Genomic DNA, 26,584 nt, shown 5'->3' with positions numbered 1-26,584 from the left:
CAGCTCCACAATTTCAGGTATTTCCTTCTAGCTGAGACTAACAAGAAATATCAATGTAATGATTCAGCAGTCACAATCATTTGTTAAAACCTATCTTCTCTTTACAACTCCTCCCTCTCAATTGATCCTTCTCCCAATCTTCAGGGATATTTGTGCAATGATCATTCTAATTTCTTCATGTTGAAATGGGGTGCCAACATTATGGGTAGGGGGATACAACTAACTGATGGAGAGACTGGTGCCTCTAGGCCTCAGGGTCCATCTGGAATAGGAACAATTCACAGAATTTACGTTTCTGAAAAATAAACTTAGTGAGTGAAACTTTTATAGAGTCTTAGATAGAGCCCAGGGTATTCTTTAGGGTTTTCAAGGAATACTGTTGGTTGGGGCTTGGCATACTGTGGCAATTTGCAATATTTAGCTGAAGCTTATATAAAAGTAACCTCCAGAATAGTCTCTCAACTCTATTTGAAATCTCTTAGCCACAGATACCTTGTTTTTTATATTTCTTTTCCCTCTTTTGGTCAGGAGAGCAATGTCAATCACATGATGCCAGGGCCAGGCTCATCCCTAAGTCATGTCCCATGTTGCTAGGGAGACTTATACCCTGGGAAATTATGTCCCATATTAGGGGGGAGGGTAATGAGTTTACTTGTAGAGTTTGACTTAGAGAGAGGCCACATATGAGCAAGAGAAAAGAGGTTCTCTGGAATTGACTCTTAGCTTAGCTTCCCCATTACAAAAATAAGTTTCATAAGAGCAAGCCTCAAGATTCAGGGCTTCACCTAACTTGGGAAGTTCCTAATTTCCAAGAGAGTATTAGGAATTTCCCAGGGTGGGGGGAGTTTAATAGTTCCACAGTCTCTCCTTGTCAATACTTTTTAATTATCTGCCAAAAAGTCTGGAATATATTAGGATAATACACTAAGCTATACAGAACTGCAAGATCTCATTCCCTATTGTAGGCTCCACGTGTATAGTTTGTTTAACTGAACTGGCTAGACAGGTTATGTTAGATTGTGTGCTACAGAAAATTTAGGTTTTGGACAAAATCTCTCTTCCTTTGGTTTCATATGATAGGTGAAGTTCTAAAATAGACAATCTTTTACCCTGTATTCTGATTTTCCTTAGTCCCTACTAGATCAGCTTCATTCGGATCTCCAGCATGGCAGGTGAAAATTCTGCCACTGAGCCACCATTGCACCATTCTTATCTCTAGTTGAAGTCTGATCTCTTTTTTTGACTTCTTTAACAGTTGCTATATGAGGAATGTTGACTTTAATAGCTGCAGAACTCCAACTCTGAGTCATTTCCAGGAAAATATTAGGTTATACACATATAGCATAACATCTCAGAATTTAGTAAGCTCAGTAGCAAATGTGACTGCTGTAAGAGGTTACAATCTAGGTTCCAATTTTCTTAGAAGTAATTTCTAAAAGAGACCATACAATACTTGTCCTTTTGTTTCTGGCTTATTTTGTTCAACATAATGTCCTCAAGGTTCACTCACCTCACTGCATGCCTCACGACTTTGTTCCTTTTCGTAGCCACACAATATTCCATCAAATGTATACACCACAGTTGGCCCTTCTGCTTCTCAGGTGATGTACCCTTTGGCTACCTCCATCCAATAGGTATTATGAATAATGCCACCATAAATCATCAGTATGCAAATGTCTATTTGAGTTCCTGCTTTCAGTTCTGCTGAGTATATTCCTAGTAACAGGAATTCCCTGATTTTTAAAAACTTTTTGTTCAAAAATAACTTCAAGCCTTCAGAAAAGTTCTTGGATTCACCTATTGTCCAACATTTTGACCCATCTGCTTTATCACTGGCATACTTGCTCTCCACACATGTACAAACACATAAATATACATATTTCTGTCTGAACTATTTGAGAGTAATTGCATACATTATAACCTTTTATATCTTAGTGTATTTCTTTTTTTTATTAATTAAAAAAATTAACTAACACAACATTTAGAAATCATTCCATTCTACATATGCAATCAGTAATTCTTAATATCATCACATAGATGTATGATCATCATTTCTTAGTACATATGCATCGATTTAGAAAAAGAAATAGCAAGACAACAGAAAAAGAAATAAAATGATAATATAGAGAAAAAATAAAAAATACAAAAATATATAAGAAAAAAAAACTATAGCTCAGATGCAGCTTCATTCAGTGTTTTAACATAATTATATTACAATTAGGTAGTATTGTGCTGTCCATTTTTTTTTTTTTTTAGAAATCATACCATTCTACATATGCAATCAGTAATTCTTAACATCATCACATAGATGCATGATCATCGTTTCTTAGTACATTTGCAATCTTAGTGTATTTCTTAACAAAAAGTATATTCTCTTACATACCCACAGTACAGTTATCAACTTCAGTAAATGTAATATTGATACTTTTTTCTAATGTATCTTACATATTCTAATTTTGTTAATTGCCCAAGAATGTTCTTCAAAGAATTTTTTCTCTCCAGAACACGATCTAGTCTAGATTGTACTTGGTTGTATCTCTTTAGTTCCTTTTAACCTGGAATATTTTCCTCTGCCTTTGTCTTTTGTGGCGTTGATATTTTAAAGAATATACCCCCTTCACCTCACCTTTTTTGTTTTATAATATAATGATCCTTCCTTTTGGGTTTGCTTGATGTTTCCTTAGATTATGCATTCTTAGCCAGAATGCTACATAGGTGATACTTTTCAGGATATTGTATCCAAAGGCACATGATGTATATCTGGGGTTAATTTGGGATTATATCCTGGATATTGTTAATGTTACGCTGTGGGTATGTTGATTTCTATTCTATCCCTCCAAAGCGTGTAGCTTTTTAAATTTGGTATTGTACTAAATAATGTGGTTTGGCTCAAACTGAAAACTCTGTCGTTTGGGCAGCTGCTCAAATTTCAGTTCAGCTGGGCTGCCTGGAGTCTACCCACACACACATGGTTCAAGGGTCAGCCAAAGACTCAGAGTTTATATACTGAATATGGGCTATGTTTCTCTGGCCCTTTGGTTTTAGGATTCTACCTTCACTTTCCAGTGGCATGGTGGTCCTGAACTCTCTCCTCTGGTTCTTTAGGCCAGAAAAAACTGAGTTTTCTACTGGAGTTTCAGCTGCCCCAGAGGTTGCTGACTGCTAAAAGCAGTAAAAAATGAGAAACTCACCCTTTATTGCTCCTGTCTTTCAAGTGTTTACTCCTCTCCAGAATTTCTATTTGTTATCTGCAAGGTTGGCCTGAAAGGAATTTACTTGGCCATCCCAAAGGACAATATTGGTGACATTAATTTTGATGGTTCCGTCAAAGTATTATCCAATTTCCCCAATATAGTTATGGTTGATATTCACTATTTGTGGATACTGCATTGGCAAATTCTCCCACTCACTAAAATTTATTTGTAACCTCCAAATCAATATTTGTGACACAGTCATTCTTGGACATATGTAGGGAGGTGAAAACTTGAGCTGCCCTGAGCTTGCCCCTAGCTAAGGCTGAACAAGGCAATGTTCAGCCTTCTTGCTCCAGCTCATACTCTAAGCAAATGTCCTTTTCACAGTATATTTAGTGCCACATTTTTTTTTTAATTCAACATAACATATAAAACAAACATTCTTACCATATGATCATTCCATTTTTGATATATAATCAATAACTCACAATATCATCACATAGTTGTATATTCATCACCACGATCATTTCTTAGAACATTTGCATCAATTCAGAAAAAGAAATAAAAAGAAAACAGAAAAAAATTCATACATACCATACCCCTTACCCCTCCCTTTCACTGATCACTAGCATTTCAATTTACTAAATTTATTTTAACATTTGTTCCCTCTATTATTTATTTATTTTTAATCCATGTTTTACTTGTCTGTCAATAAGGTAGGTAAAAGGAGCATCAGGCACAAGGTTTTCATAATCATACAGTCACATTTTGAAAGCTATATCATTATACAATCATCTTCAAGAAACATGGCTACCGGAACACAGCTCCACATTTTCAGTTCCCTCCAGCCTCTCCATTACACCTTAGCTAAAAAGGTGGTATCTATATAGTGTGTAAGAATAATTTCTAGGATAACCTCTCAACTCTGTTTGGAATCTCTCAGCCATTGATACTTTATTTTGTCTTATTTCACTCTTCCCTCTTTTGGTCGAGAAGGTTTTCTCAATCCCTTGATGCTGAGTCCCAGCTCATTCTAGGATTTCTGTCCCACGTTGCCAGGAAGGTTTACACCCTTGGGAATCATGTTCCACACAGAGAGGGGGAGGGCAGTGAGTTTGCATGTCATGTTGGCTGAGGGAGAGAGGCCACATCTGAACAACAAAAGAGGTTCTCTGGGGGTGACTCTTAGGTCTAAATTTTAAGTAGGCTTAGCCTATCCTTTGTGGTGTTAAGTTTCATGTGAACAACCCCCAAGATTGAGGGCTCAGCCTATTGCTTTGGTTGTCCCCACTGATTATGAGACTATCAAGAATTCTCCACTTAGGGAAGTTGAATTTTCCCTCTTTCTTGCCATACCCCAAGTGGGCTTTGCAAATACTTTTTTATTCACTGTTGAAATCACTCTGGGATTTATCAGGGTATCACTCTGGACAAATCTACAAAATCTCATGCCCTACTCAAGGTTCCACAGTGTTCAATTAAGCTTTCCAAATAAGTTATATAGTGCCACATTTTGTAACTTTTATTTGTTTGTAGTGCTAAAGTGTAGCTAGTATCCTTAAGCTTAAAACGGGCACAATGTTTCTTACGGAGACAATTCATGTTAGATTAGCTTAGTTTAGGAGTGAGTTATCATGCTATTGGCTGTGAGTTCAATATTAATGAATCAACATTTATATTTAATGAGTTCAAATTACCTTTCTCCCAATGAAATTTATGATTAAGTTGCTTAAATTCATGTTCAGTGGCTCTGTTTAAATGTTGCTCATAAATGTTACTGTTTCTAGATGGGGCTAAAATGGGGGCAGTTTCTAAAAGGCTGTGAAACCAAGAATTTTCTAGGTAATCACTGTATGCAATTTAAGGAGAAAGCAAAAGATACAAGGTGTTTTTAAACAGAAACACACATAAAACAAGATTACATATAAACTGGTTGAGTAAATCTGTAAACAGAGGCTCACAGGAACCTAACCCTATATTTTCCCCAAAAGCAAAGGTTCAGGAGACTTTGTTGAACATAAATTACCATGAAAAATAAGAATTGACTTTACTACTTTTTTTCTTGCAATTAGTAAGCAAAAATTACCCCCTAGATAATCTGTTGATTTGTGCCTGAGCCACCTTTTACAATAAGGGCTGCAAAATGATGATTTTCAAACTCTAGCACTTTTTCCACATTTACCAGATGGCATTTGCCATTCATACTTTAAGTGTGCCTTCCTTCCTTCCTTCCTTTCCATCTCTTTCTTTCTTCCTTTCCCTTCCTCCCTCCCTCTCACTCTTCCTTCCCTCCTTCCTTCCTTCTTTCCTTACCTTCTTTCTATCTATCTCTACCATCTGTATGGACTCACAGATTCTTCTTTTTTTTTTTTCTCCAATGGTTCATAGTTTGTCATAGTTCATTACTGTTCTTAATTATTTTGGTGCTCTAACTGTCCCAGATTCAGACAGTAGGATGTCCTTCAGACAGGTTGCTATATATTCTTGTTGTCCTTGAGCGAAATTTGTCTTTTCTTGGAAAGCAAGCTATTAATGTGTTTAAATCCATTTGCAAGAAAATATCTTAGTGAATCAGGATTTTCTACATTAGTAACCAGTAAAACAAAAACTCAAAATCAAAAAGATGTTCAACTTGACAGGTGGGTTACCTTATTAAAAACTATTCCAGGGTGGGCCATGGTGGCTCAGTAGGCAGGAGACCTGGGTTCATTTCCCGGTGCCTGCCCATGTTTAAAAAAAAAAAAAAGACTCCACAATTTAATGATCTTAATAAATTAAGCAACAATAGCTGTCCACATTGTTGCCTCCCAAATAAAATTTAACTTTTACTTGCTTATGATTTCAATGTATTATCTCATTATTTAATACATTGATAAAGAAGACATACCATACTATATAACAAATCTGTTTAATGTTTTGGCAACTATATTTCAATATAATTGCTTTTTCTCTGTAATCCCTGTATTAAGCTATGTATATTTAAAAACATTATTCCAATCAAAGGTCCACAAGGCTTTAGAGTGTCTAAGGGCTCCATAGCACAAAAACAGATTAAGAACTGCTGACTTAATGTGTCCTCTCTCTCTCAGTCTGCAAACAAACTCACTAACCTCCCCCATGTAGGGCATGACTCACAGGAGTATAAATCTCCCTGGCAACATGAGGCATGACTCCCGGGGATGACCCTGGGCCTGGCATTGTGGGATTGAGAAGCTTTCTTAACCAAAAGGGGGAAAAGAAATGAAACAAAAAGTTTCAGTGGCTTAAAGATTTCAAATAGAATCAAAAGACCATTCTGGAGGTTATTCTTATGCATTATCTAGATATTCCTTTCTAGTTTCCTGTGTATTAGACTGTCTAGAAGGAAATACCTGAAACTGCTGAACTATAATCTAGTAGCCTTGATTTCTGATGGTGACTGTATAACTATATAGCTTTTACGGTATGACCATGTGTTTGTGAAAACCTTGTAACTGACACTCCCTTTAACCAGTGTATGGGCAGATGAGTAAAAAAAAAAATTAAGATTAATAAATAAATAAATAAGGGGAGGGGCATGGGATATTTAGGGTGTTCTTTTTTATTTTTATTGTTTTTGGAGTAATGAAAATGTTTTAAAATTGACTGCGGTGATGAATGTACAACTATATGACGATGATACTGCAAGCCATTGAATGCATACTTTGGATGATTAGATGATATATGATTATATGGTATGTGAATATATCTTAATAAAATTACATTAAGAAAAAAGAAACCTCAGCCTATCTCTCAACCAAATGCAACAGCTTTAAGATCACTAGGGTAAATAACCCAATGAACATTCTCTTGTGCCATATGCCACACCCACTAGCTCTTCCAACTTAATAAAAGTCACTGGAACATGAGGAACACAAGAGTTTTAGCATAAAGCCACTGATACAGATTAGATTATCTAGTCATTTGTAACTTTCTAAACTGCATATTGATTGCACTGCCCAGAAGGCCTTGGAACTACTTACCATCAGTAGGATGCATATGGGAGCTGCCAATCTGGTCCACCAGCAGCATAAAAACGAAGCCCAGTACAAGGGAAACGCCGATGTAGGCATGCAGCTGTGTGTGGTCATGGCTGTGCTCATGCTCATGAACAACTGGTATTTCTGCTGCCTTGTCTGACGCAATCACATTCTGTGTTTCACTCACTTGATGGTGTTTTCCTAGAAGCAAAAGAAACCAAACCATAAGGAGAAAATAATGTTTCTTCTCTTAAAACATTTTCATGCGTGGTGGAGTTAATCAGAGAAGGTCAGGTTTAACAAATGAGTTTGAGTGCTGAATCATTATACCGATACTTTTTTTAGCCTCTAGTACCTTAAAACAGAAATAAAAACCTAAAATTGTGGAATTGTAACCCATACCAAACTCTGAAATCTGTTCTACAACTAACTGTTGGGATGTACTTTGAAATTTGTTGCTTTTATGTATATATGTTATTTAAAGAGAAGGAGTATAACAGAGAAAATAGGATTTAACAAATGAGTATGACTGTTGAATTATTATATTGATATTTCTGTTGGTCTCCAGTATCTTGGAGCAGCTAGAAGAAACAACAAAAAATTGTGGAACTGTAACCTATGCCCATACCAAACTCTAAAATCTGTTCTATAGCTACTTGTTAAAAACAAAAAACAAACAAAAAACACAGGACTTACAGTGTGTTATTTTTTTCCTATTGGTTCAGAATAAATCATTACTTGTTCAAGTAAAGAACAAAAACAAAAACATTTTCATGCAGAAATTGCCATGTCTTTTTTTTATCTTTCAAGCTATAATTCACTGCAAAGATATCTACACTAAAGTTGCAAATCATGGGAACAACAACAACAAAAAGATACCTACACCTCCTTTACTGTAATCTAGCCAATCACGAACTACTTCCACTTAAAGTTCATGAAAAAAATTCCCAAATGTTGACTGCTTTTGGCCTGAAGATGTTTTAACTGCTGACTATTCTCAAAACCTGGGAAGTAAAAGCAAATCCTCAAGCAAGTATGCTGTCATATTTTCAAGGGAAATCATCACCAAATCCTTTCTGGCTGAGAAGGTCATGCCAATCTCATCAGAAACTACAGTACGTTTTATTCTGATGGAAACAGGCAAATGATGAGCAGTAACAATATTTACTACAATAAATGAAAATATCAAGTTCATCTAAATTTTACAACTAGGTTGATATAAAAATTGTAAATAAAAAGTAGACTGGGTACAAAATTTTAGTTTTAAAAATATCAGGCCAATTTTTAACTTGAAATGAAAAGAACAGAGTAGTTGAAAAGAGGTACATTGTTCAATCTAAATTCAGTTCTAGAAATTTCACTGCTGTTGGGAGGCTCTGGATTATAGTAAATGATATCTGTCCAAATGATGGTGCTATTTCATATCCACATATATGATATTCAAAAACATACATGCTTCAAGACAAAAGTCCTCATATTTGCTATCATGAATACAGGCTAAAACACAAGAAATTTATCAATTTTTAATTAGATTGAGTAATTTTACCTTTTGATCAAAGAAACTACATAAACCTGTTGTACTATTTTTGGACCCTGATCTAATTTTTTAAAAGCCATTTTTTAAAATTAATTTTTTTAAAAAATGTAACAAAAAAATTCTTAACATATGATCATTCCATTGTACATATATATTCAGTAATTCACAATATCATCACATAGTTGCATATTCATCATCATGATCATTTCTTAGAACATTTGTATCAATTTAGAAAAAGAAATAAAAAGACAACAGAAAAAAATTCATACATACCATACCCTTACCCCTCCCTTTCATGGATCACTACCATTTCAATCTATTAAATTTATTTTAACATTTGTTCCCATTATTTATTTTTTACTCCGTACGTTTTACTTGTCTGTCGTTAAGGTAAATAATGACTTGTCTGTCGTTAAGGAGCATCAGACACAAGGTTTTCACAATCACACAGTCACATTGTGAAAGCTATATTATTATACAATCATCTTCAAGTAACATGGCTACAGGAACACAGCTCTACATTTTCAGGCAGTTCCCTCCAGTCTCTCCATTACATCTTGACTAACAAGGTGATATCTATAAAAGCCATTTTTGAGGGGCAAAAAGCAAATGTCATCTGAAGATGTTAAAACCTATTTATTTTTCTAATTCCTGAAATAATTTAAGCTTAAGATTTTCTTCCAAGAGTGATTTCATTTATTTGTTTAATTAAATGTGTTTTTTAAAATCAACTTTATTAAGGCATATTTTATATACAGTAAAATGCACTCATTTAAACTGTACAGTCCAATGAGTTTTTACAAATGTACAAAACCCAGTAACTACCAATCAAGGTGAATACATAGAACATTTAAATAATGTCTCTGTGCTACTCTGAAGTCAACTGGTCATTCCTGGCTCCAGGAAAGCACTGATCTTTTTTGTCCCTAGGGAATTTTCCCTGTCTTAAGACTTCAGGTAAATGGAATCATATAGTATGTATTCTTTTATACAAGACTTACATTGCTCAGCATAATGATTTTGAGATTTATTTAAGATTTGAGATTTATTTACATATTACATCAGTAGTATATTTCTCTTTCTATTCTGAGTAGTGTTTCCATTGTACGGACCTATCACAATTTGTTTATCCATTGACCTGCTGATGAACATTTAGGTTGTTTCCAACTTTGGTCTATTATGAATAAAGCCGCTATGAACATTCAGGTGTAAGTCTTTCTGTAGACAGGATTTATTTTCCTTTGGATAATTACCTAGAATTAAGTTGTGATGGGTTGTGTATAATGTTTATTAAAAATCCTCAAACTGTTTTCCAAAGTGATTGATTGTACCATTTTACATGCCAAACAGCAATGTATGAGCGTTCTAGTCGCTTTATACTATTGTCAACATTTGATATTGTCTAGCTTCATTTATTTTTTAGCTTTTTAATTTTAACCATTGTATGTACGTGATCATGTCATCTGCAAACAGATAGTTTTACTTCTTTTCCACCTTTATTTCTTTTTCTGGACTTACTGCAGGCACGATCTGGCAAGGATACAAGTACATTATTAAAGAGAAATGGTAAGAACAGACAGACTGGACTTTTCCCAATATTAGGCATGTTATAAGTTTTCAAATGTGCCCTTTATCAGATCAAGGAAGTTTCCTTCTGTCCAAGTTTGTTGAGAATTTTTTGATGAATGGGAGTTTAATTTCCTCAAATGCTTTTCTGCACCTATTAAAGATGATCAAATGTTTTTTCTACTTTATTTCATATAATAAATTACACTGATTTTTGGATATTAATCCAATCTTGCTTTACATTCTTGGGATAAACTCCATTTGGTCAAAATGTGTTATCCTTTTTATATATTGCTTAATTCTACTTATCAATATTTGGTAAATAACTATTTTATCTGTATTCATAAGGGATATCTGCCTATAACTTTCTTTTCTTGTGATGTCTTTATCTGAGTTCAGACAAAGAACTGAACTCAGACAAAGACATCTGAGTTTTAAAAAGCAGTAAGCTACACTAATTTTAGAGAGAAGGCTCATTTAACTCTTTTCTAACAAAACTTAGAAACACTCCTAGAAAGGGACTGCTTCTTAAAATAAGTTAGGCATTTGTCCTCACTTCCTCCATTTTCTGAAAGTTTGTATATGACTAGTAGTATTTATCCTTAAATGGCTGACAGAATTTACCGGCGAAGCCATGTGGCCTGAATTTTTTTCTTTAGGAAAAAGACTTCCAATTACAAATACAATTTCTTTAACAGATAAAGAGCTATTCAGATTCTTTCTTTTTGAATGTGCTTTGATATTTTGTATCTTTCAATTTAAATTACTGAATTTATTAGCCTCAATTTGGATAGTTTTTATCGCTGTCTTCAAGTTCACTGAAAGTTGATTCTGCCATATCTAATCTACTATAAGTACATTCATGAATTTTCATTTCATATGCTCTATTTTTCAGCTCTAGAAGTTTTATTTGGTTCTTTTACTTATAACTTTAATTTCTTTCCTTAGTATGTCTACGTTTCCCAAAAAAAATTTTTAAAGTATATTAATAGTAGTTTTAATTCCACAACCTCTGTCATTACTGGGTTAGTTCCTATGGCCTGATTCTTCTTGGTTATAGGTCACATTTTTCTGTGTCTTCACATGTCTAGTAATTGTTTAATGGCCTGGCAATTTTTAAATGGATACAGACATTATAAATGTTACATTGATACACAGTTAAATTTTGCTGTCTTCCTTTAAAATGTTGAAGTTTATTTTAACAAACAGTTTAATTGTTGGATCAGTTTGGTCCCTTTCTAGGAATGTTTCTAAGTTTTGTTAGAGGGGGGTTAGATGAGTCTTCTCTCTAAGATTAGTTTAGCTTACGGCTAAAGTGTGACCCTTCTGAGATCTCTATTAATTATCACAAATATTCAATGAGATCTTTTAACTTCCTCTTGTAGGAAGGATCTGGCAAGGATTCTGTAAGAGTCAAATGTTCTGTCGCCCTGGTGAACTCAGAAATGTTCAACTTCTAGCTCCTCGGCAGTTGTTTTTTATCCAACTTTGTGGAATTTTACCTTTTGCATATACGTGCATATTAGTAATCAGGCAATATTTAAGGGGACCCCAAGGCAGATTTTTGGAATTTCTACATAGCTTCTTTCACTCCAATATTCTGCCCTCCAAATTCCATCAATCTCAGCCTCCCCAAATTCCTATCTTTGTCGTCTCAACTCAAAGACTGGCAGGTTCTGTTTGGGTTTTCCCTTTCTGAACAGTGGTCCAGATATTACCTCCAAGTGAAATCTGGGGTAGCCAAAAGACCAATCTTATTTATTTCTCTTCTCTCAGTGCATACAGTTCTGCACTATTTTTCAGTGTCTGAAAAAGGCTGTTTCAGACATTCTGTCCAGTTTTTTCCTAGCTGTTAATGATAGAAGGGTAAGTCTGGTACCAATTACTCCTTCATATGCAGAAGTGGAAGTCCAATGATGAAAATTTTTAGGAAAAAGATTACAAAGTCTCTAAAAATTCCCCAAAATAGGCAAGGAAAAAAAAAGATTTTGTCTAAGTTGGGTGGCTGATTATGGAACTTTTAAAAAACTCATGGTATACAAAACAAAAAATTGTGAAGTTTATAAACTCACAATTGTATTGATTAATGATATGAACAAATATATGAAGGTACTGAAAAAAGGCAGTCTTTATAACCTGAAAGTATCACAAATGGAAAGAAGTAAAATATTAGATTATGAATTAAATTAATGACAATTTCTGAACTAAGTCAATTATTAAGGGTCTATCAAAAAGGACAGACACTGCTAGAAAAATATGTGCACCTTTTAGGAGGGCAAATTTGCTACACAAAGACTTTTTGCATAGACATTGCTACCAAGAAGAAATTATCAGAAAGCCAGTATTCTAATTCTCTCTTAATCATTTCACCACCCTCTCCCCTTAACGGAATCCTTTTTTTCCCTCCATTATATGTGGTTTGGGTGGGGTTCACCACTGTGCTCCTTCCAACACACACATCATCCACAGGTATGAACAAATGACCCAGAACGATCACAAGATCCCACCTTCCTGACAATACTGACTGACTCAAGGATGGATATGGGACTTGGGCTGGATTGATGAGAGCCTTTTTAGGACTTTTTTTGCTGGAATGAATGAAAATTGTAGCTTTCAGCTTGATTTGTTAAGCTGGTAGTCATTTTACCTATGAGATGGAGTGCTTCTACAAGAGATAGATAGAAAAGAGTTCTTCCAGCAAACACATTTCCATTTTACTAAGTTAAACAAGATGAATGAATATTGGCTACCAAAACCTTAAAGTTAAGCAGTTAATGAATTTGCGCAAATGAGATTTTAAGACAGTAATTACTAAGACTATGACCCATAATAAAAAATTTTACATCATGATCTAGTAAACATATATGAAAACTAAGTCAAAAGTCTCACAAAATAATATTTAACTTTAAAATGGCTACAATGTACTCTGATATTTTCTATTTTCTTTATCTTTCTCCCTCTTTTTAAAATGCTGGTTACAAGTTCAACTTGGTAAAATTGATTACAAGACTCAGTGAGTTGCTACTACCTTCACTTTGAAAGCACTGCTATAGGTAAACAGAGACTCAGAGGAAGAAATGGATAGTTTGGAATAAGGGACTGTGGCAGATTGAGTTATATACACCAGGAGAAAAACAAGTTCTTAATTTCAATACATTCCTGTGGAATGGTGGACACTACTTTTTGAAAATGTTAGTTTAGTTAAGGTATGCCCCAATTGAATGAGGTTCAGTTTTACAGAGGTTTTAGAAGAGAAAGCCAAGGGAATGAGAGAGAAGTGGCAAGTCAATGGAACCTGGAAGGGAAAAGAGGATTTTGCCATGTGATGGCAAAGCCAAGGAACCTAAGAATTGCTGTCAGCCAGAATGCTAGTGACAACAGGAGGAAGCCAGCCTTCTGGCCTCTGAAATCATGAGTCAATTAATTTCTGTTGTTAAGTCAACTCATTGTGTAGTATTTGTCATAGCAGCCAGGAAACTAAGATAGGGTATTTTTCTAGAAATTGGAACCTAGGCTGCAGTGGCCAACTGAGAGAGCCAAATGCTGGACAGGCCTAGTTCTCCTAGTGGACATGTTGTATGTGACCACCTTGTCCCTCATGCCAGCAAAATTATTGTTACCAGTGAGGATTTTAAGCTAAATAATTGAGTGAAAGGGCAGACATGAAAAATAATAATTAGGTTTAAGAGGGAAATAGTCTAAGAATCTTGAATCAGAGATGCTGAACAATTAAACTTAAAACATGTACTCTGATGTCCAGGATTGAAATGACAATTCCTTTGTGGGCTGTGAGAATAGGTTATCATGATCTCAAGAATTCGAAATAAGTGAAGTGAAAACAAAACAAACTTGATTTTCTCCAAAGACAAAGCAATTTTGGGTATGCTTCCATTTTAATATGAAAAACCATAACTTAATTCTTTGAAGTGAATCACAGAATTTCGGTAGCTACAGTTTTCAGAATACTATTTAGAAAGTTTGGTGTTGGAGAGGATTGTATAAGTTACCACTTACTACTTAATAAACTGGGCTCCTATTTCAGCCACTGCCACATATGCTGCTTTTCTTGGATGACATTTTCTTGTTCTTAAAGACTTAGCTCATAAGTCCACCTCCTTGAGATTTTCTGTGTCCTCTCATGTATACACAGAATACTGGTGTGTCTCTTTCATGAGATCTTATCTCACTATAGGGTAATCCAGGGGCTGGTAAACAGTGAAACGAATGGCTGCCTGTTTTTGTACAAAGAAGTGCTAGTAGAACACAGTCATGCTCACTTGTTCACGAATTGTCTATGATTGCTTTTGTGCTACAAGAGACACGTTAAATAGTTGTGACAAAAATCATATGGCCCACAAAACGTAAAATGATTATCATTTGATCCTTTACAGAAAAAAAATTGCCAACTCCTGATGTAATTAATTGTTAATCTATCAATTTTCTATTGGCTGTAAACCCTTGAAGGCAGGGCTATATTTTAGATGGATGAACTGCTAACAATCAATATAAGGCCCAAAATGTAGCAGAGATTCAACAGATGTTGAAGGCAAAAACTGGCCTCCATGTCTATAATTTTCATTTCAAAAGTTATGACATGTAATTATCTTCTAGGCAAAGAGATTAAATAAAAATGAAAATAAAATGGAATTTTTTGTCTTATGTTGTAAGAAAATTACCTACATGCTTCTTTAGAAATCAGCCTTAGTAGGTAACAGATATATTTATTAAATTAGGTGAAATGCTAGAAGTTCAGGTAAAAGCATGGGTTAACATCTATATTAAAGAATGTGAGTCATACTATTTGTAAACAGTTTTATACTAATTGTTTTAGTTTAGTTTGGACATTTTTCTCCGCCTCAAAACTGTAGCAGTCCAAAATCACCAGCAGCCCGTCTTCAGGAAGAAGTACCATCTTGATGATGCCTTGATTTGGACATTCTCATGGCCTCAGAACTATAAGGTTACAAGCTAATAAATTCTGTTAAAAAGTCAACCTATTTTATGATATCTGCTTTAGGCAGCTTAGCAAACTAAAACAATACTTTTTAAAGGCAATTACTTTTAGAGAACCCATAGTTCTAAATAAATATCAAGCCTTATTAGAAAAACTTCCAAAGGACAGCCATCATTATTTTACTTTATGAAGTATAACTATACCAGGATTAAAATGTTAGACAAGGTTCATATTTTCCGAACAATGCTTTCTTTAAGTAATTTTGGTACTGCTTTCAGAGTCATGTTTATGATTCATGAGAAAATCTGTCTTACTACTTGAAAGTACTCACATGTTTTTGATCTAAAAATGGAACTGAATGAATGAATTACCTATCTTATGAAGCAGGCTGGCACTGGATACATTTTGTATTTCTCAAAACTAAAACTATTTTCATGTCAAGTTGTGTGGCCACTGAAGATATTCATTAACATGTGCCACACACTCTGGAGGTACATTTTTTCCCCAGACTTTGAGATGCATTCATTTTTCATATATTCCACCCAAAATATACAATCATTACACTCACTTTTGGATCATTTTCATTACTCCAAAAAGAAAATTATCAGATACCAAAAAAGAAAACCCCACATACCCCATACCCCTTATTTGCCCCTATTATTGACGCCTATATTGGTGTGGTACACGTGTACCATTACTGTTGATAAAAAGAATTTTAAGGTATTACCACTTAAACTTTGTACCAGTGTCACACATTTGTACCAGTTCATGCAAAATACTTATTCAAATTTGTAGTGCTAATGGGTGACTTACAGACTCTAACCCACTGCTTTCAATCAAAATCACCTATAATACAGTACGGTTCCTTATATTACCACTAATGAGCTACCCTCACCCCACATCTATTTCCAAATATTATATATTCAACCTAATAATACAATCTGAACATAACAGATTACCACTCTCCTTTCTCTAACTTCTGTCTATTTCTAGGTATCCTATAGTCTACATTTTAAGACTCTGAAGTTTACATATTCCAGTTAGTTCTTATTAGTGAAATCATATAATATCTGTCTTTTTGTGTCAGACTTATTTTACTCAGCATTATATTCTCCAAATTCATCCATGTTGCTGCATGCTTTGGGACCTCATTTCTTTTTACAGATGCATAATATTCCATTGTATGTATATACCATTTTGTTTATCCATTGTTCTGTGGATGAGCATTTAGATTGTTTCCATCTTTTGGCAATTATGAACAATGCTGCTATGAACGTAAATGTGCAAACATTGGTTTGTGTCCCTGCTTTCAGAACTTCTGTGTATATACCAAGTAGTGGAATTGCCAGGCCACATGGCAACTTAATATTTAGTTTTCTGAGGAAATGCCAAACTATCTTCCACAGCAGCTGTCCCATTTTACACTCCCACTAACAGTGAATAAGTGTTCCTATTTCGCCACATCCTCTCTGGAGGTAATTTGAAGAAAGAATTCTAACATTTTTGAGCAATCACTGGTATAAGTATATAGTTTCCCAAGGTTATCATTTTGGTATAAAATTGTGAAAAGTTAAATATCAGCAACATATACTAAATATTGCTTAAAATAAATGGGTAGTTGAGGGCTTAGAAATCATCATACTGATAAATGATTCAGATGTTTATCCTTAAATGGAATTTCGCTTAATAAATATAAAAACACAAAATACTTATTTTATTTTATATAACGGTAGATGTTATTACTTTTATTTGCTTGCATTAGCAAAATAAACTTATTTTTGAGCAATAACATATAACAAGTAACAGGTCACATACACAGATTAGTAATGGGATCCACAGGTTTAGTTTTCATAAATCCATTCTTCCTTCTAACACAAAACTCAAACTTACAAAACCTTTTATTTCAAAAATTAGCTGTTTAAATAAAATACGTTCAATTATACATGCATGTTACTCATTTATGAAAGCTCCTTCAGCACATTATAACTGTTTTACTCAGGGTACTGACTGGTAATTCATAAGCTGAGACAAGCTCCAATCACATATGCTGTAAAACCATATCGTTTTCATTAGATAACATATCAGATGTTTCTCATGCCACTAACAGAGTGTTCAGCAAATCTTAATGGGTTTGATTCTCTCCTTAAATACTCATACAGGACACCTTCCAGAAAGTTCCGTCATTAGGGTATGCAACTGTGGTAGTTAGGTTCAGTTGTCAACTTGGCCAGATGAACATGCCTAGTTCTGTTGCTGTGGACATGAGCCTATGGTACGTGAATCTCATCTGCTTGCTGATTACATCTGCAGTTGGCTAGGAGTTGTGCGTACTGCAATGAATGATGTTTGACTTAATTGGCTGGTGCTTAAATGAGAGAGCTCAATGTAGCACAGCCGAAGCAGCTCAGCATACCTCATCCCAGCACTCACAGCTCAGCACAGGCCTTTAGAGAAACAGAAAGGAATCACCCCGGGGAAAGTTGTTGGAACCCAGAGGCCTGTAGAGAAAGCCAGCAGAGATCGTCCTGTGCCTTTTCATGTAAGAAAGAACCTGTTGAAAGTTAGCTGCCTTTTCCCTGAAGAACTAATGAAATAAATCCCCTTTTACTGAAAGCCAATCAGTCTCTGGTGTGTTGCATTCTGGCAGCTAGCAAACTAGAACAGCAGCCTTTCTATGTCACAGACATTGTTCCAGCTTGCTAGCTGCTGGAATACGATATACCAGAAATGGAATGGCTTTTAAACAGGGGAATTTATTAACTTGCAAATTTAAAGTTCTAAGGCCATGAAAATGTCTAATTTAAAGCAAATGTGCAGATTAAGGCACCAGCAAAAGGTTACCTACACTCAGGAAAGTCCGATGAAGTCCAAGATTTCTCTCTCAATTGGAATGGTACGTGGCAAAATGCTAGCTTTCTCTCCAGGCTTCTGTTTCATGAAGCTCCCCCAGGGGTGTTTTCCTTCTTAATTTCCAAGATCTCTGGTTGCATGGGCTCTCAGCCTTGTGGCTTCAAAAAGGGACTCTCTCCAAAATGTTTCCTCTTTTAAAAGATTCCAGTAAAATAATCAAAACCACCTGGAATGGGTGGAGTCACATTTCCCTCTAATTAATACCCACAATTGGGTGAACCACATCTCCATGGAGATAATCCAAACAAATCTTTAACCTACAGTGCTGAACAGGGGTTAAAAAAAACTGCTGCCTCCACAAGGTCAATTAGGATTACAACATGGCTTTTTTAGGGCACATAATTCTTTCAAACCAGCACAGACACCTATGATAAATTAAATGTAATAGAATCAATATATCTTTCAAAGAGATTTGTTGGCCCTTCTTCAGATTAACATGTACTTCTATAAAGGACAAAGTATATGGTGAAGCAAAGCATTAAGTAATCTGGTTTGTTTGTTTTTTTAGGTGATCCCCAATTTTAGTTTTTATATTTTTGGTTTTGGTAACTGCCTTTTAACTCCTTAACCTCAATTCATAACTGATATATAATATTTATAGCACTCTATTACATGCTTCTTATTTTTCCAAAGACAAATAGTTCTTTTACACTTTAAATGTCTTTTCTGTAATAAGGACACAGTAGCTCTTGTGTCCTGATGATGCAATCTATTTCTTATGCAAAAGAAAAAATTTATCATAGTCAAATAAATGAAGCTGACACATTTTAATGGGACTGTGTTAGTTTGCAAGCTGCTAGAATGTGATATACCAGAATTGGAGCAGTTTCTATAAAGGGGAATTTCATAAGTTACAAATTTACAGTTCTAAGGAAGTGAAAGTGTCCAAATTAAGGCACCAATAAGGTTACCCTAACTGTGTCGGCGCTGCTGTGAAGTTTTCTGTCGGCTCCGAGGCTTCTGTCGTTTTTCTATGCTCTTTCTCCAAAATATTTCCTCTTTTAAAGGATTCCAGCAGATTCTTTTAAAGGATTCTAATCAAGACCCACCTGGAATAGGTGGATTCACATCTCCACCTAATCAAAAGACACCCCACAACTGGGCACGCTAACATCTCCATGAAGATAATCTAATCAAGCTCCCAACCTACAGTACTGAATAGGGATTAAAAGAAAAGGCTGCTTCCACAAGATCAGATCAGGATTAAAATATGGCTTTTCTGGGGTACATACTTTCAAACTGGCACAGGGACGTTAGGAATCTTGATCAAAACACAGTATTTCTGGGGCGGGCCGCGGTGGCTCAGCGGGCAAAGTGCTTGCCTGCTATGCCGGAGGACCTCGGTTCGATTCCCGGCCCCAGCCCATGTAACAAAAACGGAGAAACAGAATACAATAAAACAAGAAAATGTTTAAAAATGTTTCCCTTTCTTCCTTCCTTCCTTCCTTCTATCCTTCCTTCCTTCTCTCTGTCTTTCCTTTAAAAAAAATAAAAAAAAAAAAAAAAAAAAAAAAACACAGTATTTCTGAAAGGAAAAAAGGTCTACTATAAGTTAGGAAACAGTCTTCTGATCAGATAAACATTGCATCAGTAATTTTAAATTCCATGTGATGCACATGATGCAGCAGAGCATCATTAAGGGTACAGGCTTTACTGAGAACAGGTATGAGCCAGCTACAGGTCACCACTGACCTCAAGCCTCATCTTCTGAGTGACAGATGGAGGTGTAAAAAGAAATGAAAGCTATTCAGATTATGTTTAGCCTGGATCAGTTGTCATTAACCTAAGAGTGGAATTTCTGGGTCATATGGTAATTCTGTGTGCAGTATTAATGAGGAACTACCAAACTCTTTTTCCATAGCAGTTGCATCATTTTACATTCCCATAAGCAACATAAGAGGATTCCAATTTTATTTATTATTTAGCCATTCATTAGTTGATGGGCCTTTGGGTTGTTCCCACTTTTTGGTCATTATGAATAATGCTGCTATGAACACTCATGTACAAATTTTTTTGTGGGTGTGTATTTTCAGGCCATTTAATACTTATTGTAAAGTGAGCATGGCAAGAATCACTATCCTTATTTTACAAATGAGGAAACTGAGGCTCAGAGGAGTGAGATAAGATTTGTCCAAGGTCACAGAGCTAGTAAGTGGCAATGCCAGACAGATCTTGAGCCCTTAATTTCTGATTCTGAGTTTTGTGTGCTTTCTCAAAACTACATGACATGGAATATATAGGTTACATTTATTTACAAGTTTTCGTTTGAACATTTGTTTTCAGTTCTTGTAAACAAACATGTTATGGAAGCACTATTCACAATAGCCAAAAAGTTAGAAACACCCAAAAGTCCATCAGCTGAAGAAAGGATCAACAAAATGTGGCATTTCCATGCAATGGGCTATTTATATGCCCACTGGAATTTATATGCCATAAAAAGGAATGAAGTTCTGATAACATGCTACAGCATAGCTTTGAAAACAATATACTATATGAAAGAAGCCAGTCACAAAATATATTTTATATGATTCCATTTATATGAAATGACCAGATTAGGTAAATCTATATATAGAGAAAGTAGATTTGGATTGCCTAGGGCTAGGGGAGATGAGGAAACTGGAGGGGTCTGATTAAAGTATACAAGGTTTCTTCTGGGGATGACAAAAATGTTCTAAAATTGATTGTGATTATGGTTACACAACTCTGTGACTACACTAAAAATCTTTGAATTATACACTTTGTAAAAACTATTGAGGCATGTGATACTCTGAATGAATACCCAGAGAATTATTTTAAAAAGCCAATCCCAAAGAGTTATATCCTGTATTATTCTGTTTTTTTCTGAACTTTTTTTATTGTATAGTATAACATGTATACAAAGCAAAGAAACAAAAAAGCAATCATTTACAAAGCACTCTTCAACAAGTAGTTACAGGACAGATCCCAGAGTTTGTTATGGGCTACCACATGATCCTCTCAGATTTTTCCTTCTAGCTGCTCCAGAATATAGGAGGCTAGAGGGCTTCAATATTTTTTCAATCATCACAATCAACTTTTTTTCCTTTTTTTGTGTGAAAAATAACATATATGCAGAAAAGTTATAAATTCCAAAGCATAGCGCCACAATTAGTTGTAGAATGTATTTCAGATTTGACATGGGTTACAATTCCACAATTTTAGGATTTTACTTCTAGCTGCTCTAAGATATTGGAGACTAAAAAAGATTTCAGTTTAATGATTCAGCATTCATATTCATTTGTTAAATACTATCTTCGCTGTACAACTCCACCATTACCTTTGATCTTTCCATCCGTCTCTTTAGGGGTGTCTGGCCTATGGCAATTCTCAATTTTTCATATTGGAGGGGTCTATCACTAATATGGGGTAGGGAGATGGAACTATCTGATGTTTTGGAGAGGCTGGGCTAGGTTTCAGGACTTATCTGGATGAGGGGCCCATCAAGAGGTTGTAGGTTTCTGGAAAGTTACTCTAGTGCATCGAATCCTTGTGGAATCTTATATAAAGGTGTTCTTAAGGATTGGCTGGAATGGTCCTTGCTGGGGTTTGGCAGGTTATGATAGGAAGCAAGGTCTAACTGAAGCTTGTGTAAGAGCAACCTCCAGAGTAGCCCCTCGACTCTATGTGAACTCTCTTTGCCACTGATACTTCATTAATTACATTTCTTTTCCCTCTTTTGGTCAGGATGGCATTGTTGATCCCACGGTGCCAGGTCTGGATTCATCCCTGGGAGTCATCTCCCACGTCAGCAGGGAAATTTCACCCTGGATGTCTTGTCCCACGTAGCGGGGAAGGCAATTATTTGACTTGCAGAGTTGTGCTTAGAAAAGGAAGCCACATCTGAGCAACACAAGAGGTCCTCCAGAAGTAACTCTTAGGCATGCCTATAGGTAGTCTAAGCTTCTCCGCTACCTACATAAGCTTCACAAGAGTAAGACTCATGATCGAGAGCATGGCCTATTGTTTTGGGTGTCCCTAAAGTTTGACACAGTATCAGGGAATTCTCTGATGGTAAGGTTTAATAGTTCTATATTTTTCTCCCATCCTCAATCTGCTTAATATACTATAGGACGTATCCAGGCATTAAAATAATCTATACAAGATTAAAAGACCTCTTTTTCCTTTCTGGGCTCCCTGTTTCAATTGTTCAAATGAGCTACACAGATAGGCTGAGTTAGATTATGCAATACAGAAAATTTCAGTTTCAGACCAAATAAACCTTTCTTCCACTGCTCTCAAAGAGTACATGTGGTTCCAAAATACAGACACTGTCTTCCTTACCCCTATGTTCTGAATTACTTTAACCCCAACCTGTTCGACTTTGTTCTTATCTCTAAATATCAGGTTATATATATAAAACCGCCTCTCAAAATCCAGAAATAATAATCACCACTGCAGACTTAATGTCTGTGCTTACAATCTAGGCCCTTGTTTTCTTTTTTTTTTTTCATTTTTTAAAATTTTTTTTAAATTTTTTTATTTTTTTTATTAACGGAAAGAAAAAAAAAAAGAAATTAACACAACATTTAGAAATCATACCATTCTACATATGCACTCAGTAATTCTTAACATCATCACATAGATGCATGATCATTGTTTCTTAGTACATTTGCATCAGTTTAGAGGAACTAGCAACACAACAGAAAAAGATATAAAATGTTAATATAAAGAAAAGAAATAAAAGTAGTAGTAATAGTAAAAAACAACAACAACAAACAAACCAACAAGCAAACAAAAACAAAAAAAACCCTATAGCTCAGATGCAGCTTCATTCAGTACTTTAACATGATTACTTTACAATTAGGTATTATTGTGCTGTCCATTTTTGAGTTTTTGTATCTAGTCCTGTTACACAGTCTGTATCCCTTCAGCTTCAATTACCCATTGTCTTACCCTGTTTCTAACTCCTGCTGAACTCTGTTACCAAGGACATATTTCAAGTTTATTCTCGAATGTCCGTTCACATCAGTGGGACCATACAGTATTTGTCCTTTAGTTTTTGGCTGGATTCACTCAGCATAATATTCTCTAGGTCCATCCATGTTATTACATGGTTCATAAGTTTATCTTGTCTTAAAGCTGCATAATATTCCATCGTATGTATATACCACAGTTTGTTTAGCCACTCTTCTGTTGATGGAGATTTTGGCTGTTTCCATCTCTTTGCAATTGTAAATAACGCTGCTATAAACATTGGTGTGCAAATGTCCGTTTGTGTCTTTGCCCTTAAGTCCTTTGAGTAGATACCTAGCAATGGTATTGCTGGGTCGTATGGCAATTCTATATTCAGCTTTTTGAGGAACCGCCAAACTGCCTTCCACAGTGGTTGCACCCTTTGACATTCCCACCAACAGTGGTTAAGTGTGCCTCTTTCTCCGCATCCTCTCCAGCACTTGTCATTTTCTGTTTTGTTGATAATGGCCATTCTGGTGGGTGTGAGATGATATCTCATTGTGGTTTTGATTTGCATTTCTCTAATGGCCAGGGACATTGAGCATCTCTTCATGTGCCTCTTGGCCATCCGTATTTCTTCTTCTGGTAGGTGTCTGTTTAAGTCTTTTTCCCATTTTGTAATTGGGTTGGCTGTCTTTTTGTTGTTGAGTTGAATAATCTCTTTATAAATTCTGGATACTAGACCTTTATCTGATATGTCGTTTCCAAATATTGTCTCCCATTGTGTAGGCTGTCTTTCTACTTTCTTGATGAAGTTCTCTGATGCACAAAAGTGTTTAATTTTGAGGAGCTCCCATTTATTTATTTCCTTCTTCAGTGTTCTTGCTTTAGGTTTAAGGTCCATAAAACCACCTCCAGTTGTAAGATCCATAAGATATCTCCCAACATTTTCCTCTATCTGTTTTATGGTCTTAGACCTAATGTTTAGATCTTTGATCCATTTTGAGTTAACTTTTGTATAGGGTGTGAGAGATGGGTCTTCTTTCATTCTTTTGCATATGGATATCCAGTTCTCTAGGCACCATTTATTGAAGAGACTGCTCTGTCCCAGGTGAGTTGGCTTGACTGCCTTATCAAAGATCAAATGTCCATAGATGAGAGGGTCTATATCTGAGCACTCTATTAGATTCCATTGGTCGATATATCTATCTTTATGCCAATACCATGCTGTTTTGACCACTGTGGCTTCATAATATGCCTTAAAGTCAGGCAGCGCGAGACCTCCAGCTTCGTTTTTTTTCCTCAAGATGTTTTTAGCAATTCGGGGCACCCTGCCCTTCCAGATAAATTTGCTTATTGGTTTTTCTATTTCTGAAAAATAAGTTGTTGGGATTTTGATTGGTATTGCATTGAATCTGTAAATCAATTTAGGTAGGATTGACATCTTAACTATATTTAGTCTTCCAATCCATGAACACGGTATGCCCTTCCATCTATTTAGGTCTTCTGTGATTTCTTTTAACAGTTTTTTGTAGTTTTCTTTATATAGGTTTTTTGTCTCTTTGGTTAAATTTATTCCTAGGTATTTTATTCTTTTAGTTGCGATTGTAAATGGGATTCGTTTCTTGATTTCCCCCTCAGCTTGTTCATTACTAGTGTATAGAAAAGCTACAGATTTTTGAATGTTGATCTTGTAGCCTGCTACTTTGCTGTACTCATTTATTAGCTCTAGTAATTTTGTTGTGGATTTTTCTGGGTTTTCTACATATAGTATCATATCGTCTGCAAACAGTGATAGTTTTACTTCTTCCTTTCCAATTTTGATGCCTTGTATTTCTTTTTCTTGCCTAATTGCTCTGGCTAGAACTTCCAACACAATGTTGAATAATAGTGGTGATAGTGGACATCCTTGTCTTGTTCCTGATCTTAGGGGGAAAGTTTTCAATTTTTCCCCATTGAGGATGATATTAGCTGTGGGTTTTTCATATATTCCCTCTATCATTTTAAGGAAGTTCCCTTGTATTCCTATCTTTTGAAGTGTTTTCAGCAGGAAAGGATGTTGAATCTTGTCAAATGCCTTCTCTGCATCAATTGAGATGATCATGTGATTTTTCTGCTTTGATTTGTTGATATGGTGTATTACATTAATTGATTTTCTTATGTTGAACCATCCTTGCATACCTGGGATGAATCCTACTTGGTCATGATGTATAATTCTTTTAATGTGTTGTTGGATACGATTTGCTAGAATTTTATTGAGGATTTTTGCATCTGTATTCATTAGAGAGATTGGTCTGTAGTTTTCTTTTTTTGTAATATCTTTGCCTGGTTTTGGTATGAGGGTGATGTTGGCTTCATAGAATGAATTAGGCAGTTTTCCCTCCACTTCGATTATGTTGAAGAGTTTGAGGAGAGTAGGTACTAATTCTTTCTGGAATGTTTGATAGAATTCACATGTGAAGCCGTCTGGTCCTGGACTTTTCTTTTTAGGGAGCTTTTGAATAACTAATTCAATCTCTTTACTTGTGATTGGTTTGTTGAGGTCGTCTATTTCTTCTTGAGTCAAAGTTGGTTGTTCATGTCTTTCCAGGAACCTATCCATTTCTTCTAAATTGTTGTATTTATTAGCGTAAAGTTGTTCATAGTATCCTGTTATTACCTCCTTTATTTCTGTGAGGTCAGTAGTTATGTCTCCTCTTTCATTTCTAATCTTATTTATTTGCATCCTCTCTCTTCTTCTTTTTGTCAATCTTGCTAAGGGCCCATCAATCTTGTTGATTTTCTCATAGAACCAACTTCTGGTCTTATTGATTTTCTCTATTGTTTTCATGTTTTCAATTTCATTTATTTCTGCTCTAATCTTTGTTATTTCTTTCCTTTTGCTTGCTTTGGGATTAGTTTGCTGTTCTTTCTCCAGTTCTTCCAAGTGGACAGTTAATTCCTGCATTTTTGCCTTTTCTTCTTTTCTGATAAAGGCATTTAGGGCAATAAATTTCCCTCTTAGCACTGCCTTTGCTGCGTCCCATAAGTTTTGATATGTTGTGTCTTCATTTTCATTTGCCTCTAGGTATTTACTAATTTCTTTTGCAATTTCTTCTTTGACCCACTTGTTGTTTAAGAGTGTGTTGTTGAGCCTCCATGTATTTATGAATTTTCTGGCCCTCCACCTATTATTGATTTCCAACTTCATTCCTTTATGATCCGAGAAAGTGTTGTGTATGATTTCAATCTTTTTAAATTTGTTAAGACTTGCTTTGTGACCCAGCATATGGTCTATGTTTGAGAATGATCCATGAGCACTTGAAAAAAAGGTGTATCCTGCTGTTGTGGGATGTAATGTCCTATAAATGTCTGTTAAGTCAAGTTCATTTATAGTAATATTCAGGTTCTCTATTTCTTTATTGATCCTCTGTGTAGATGTTCTGTCCATTGATGAGAGTGGTGAATTGAAGTCTCCAACTATTATGGTATATGTGTCTATTTCCCTCTTCAGTGTTTGCAGTGTATTCCTCAC

At 35.3% G+C, this 26,584-nt stretch overlaps 1 protein-coding gene across 1 annotated transcript in view; it reads right to left on the bottom strand.

Annotated features, from left to right (window-relative positions):
• The window catches only part of SLC39A9 (solute carrier family 39 member 9), a 105,347-nt gene that overhangs the window by 9,677 nt on the left and 69,086 nt on the right, over positions 1–26,584 (bottom strand). The window contains exon 3 of the mRNA XM_077122835.1: positions 7,196–7,393. Within this exon, the coding sequence (XP_076978950.1) occupies positions 7,196–7,393 (198 nt within the window). The remainder of the gene's footprint in view (positions 1–7,195; positions 7,394–26,584) is intronic.

The sequence above is a fragment of the Tamandua tetradactyla genome, chromosome 12, assembly GCF_023851605.1.
Source record: "Tamandua tetradactyla isolate mTamTet1 chromosome 12, mTamTet1.pri, whole genome shotgun sequence".
Classification (NCBI taxonomy): Eukaryota; Metazoa; Chordata; class Mammalia; order Pilosa; family Myrmecophagidae; genus Tamandua; species Tamandua tetradactyla.
The sequence above is the reverse complement of the archived record's forward strand: the minus strand, read 5'-3'. Positions and strand labels throughout refer to the sequence as shown.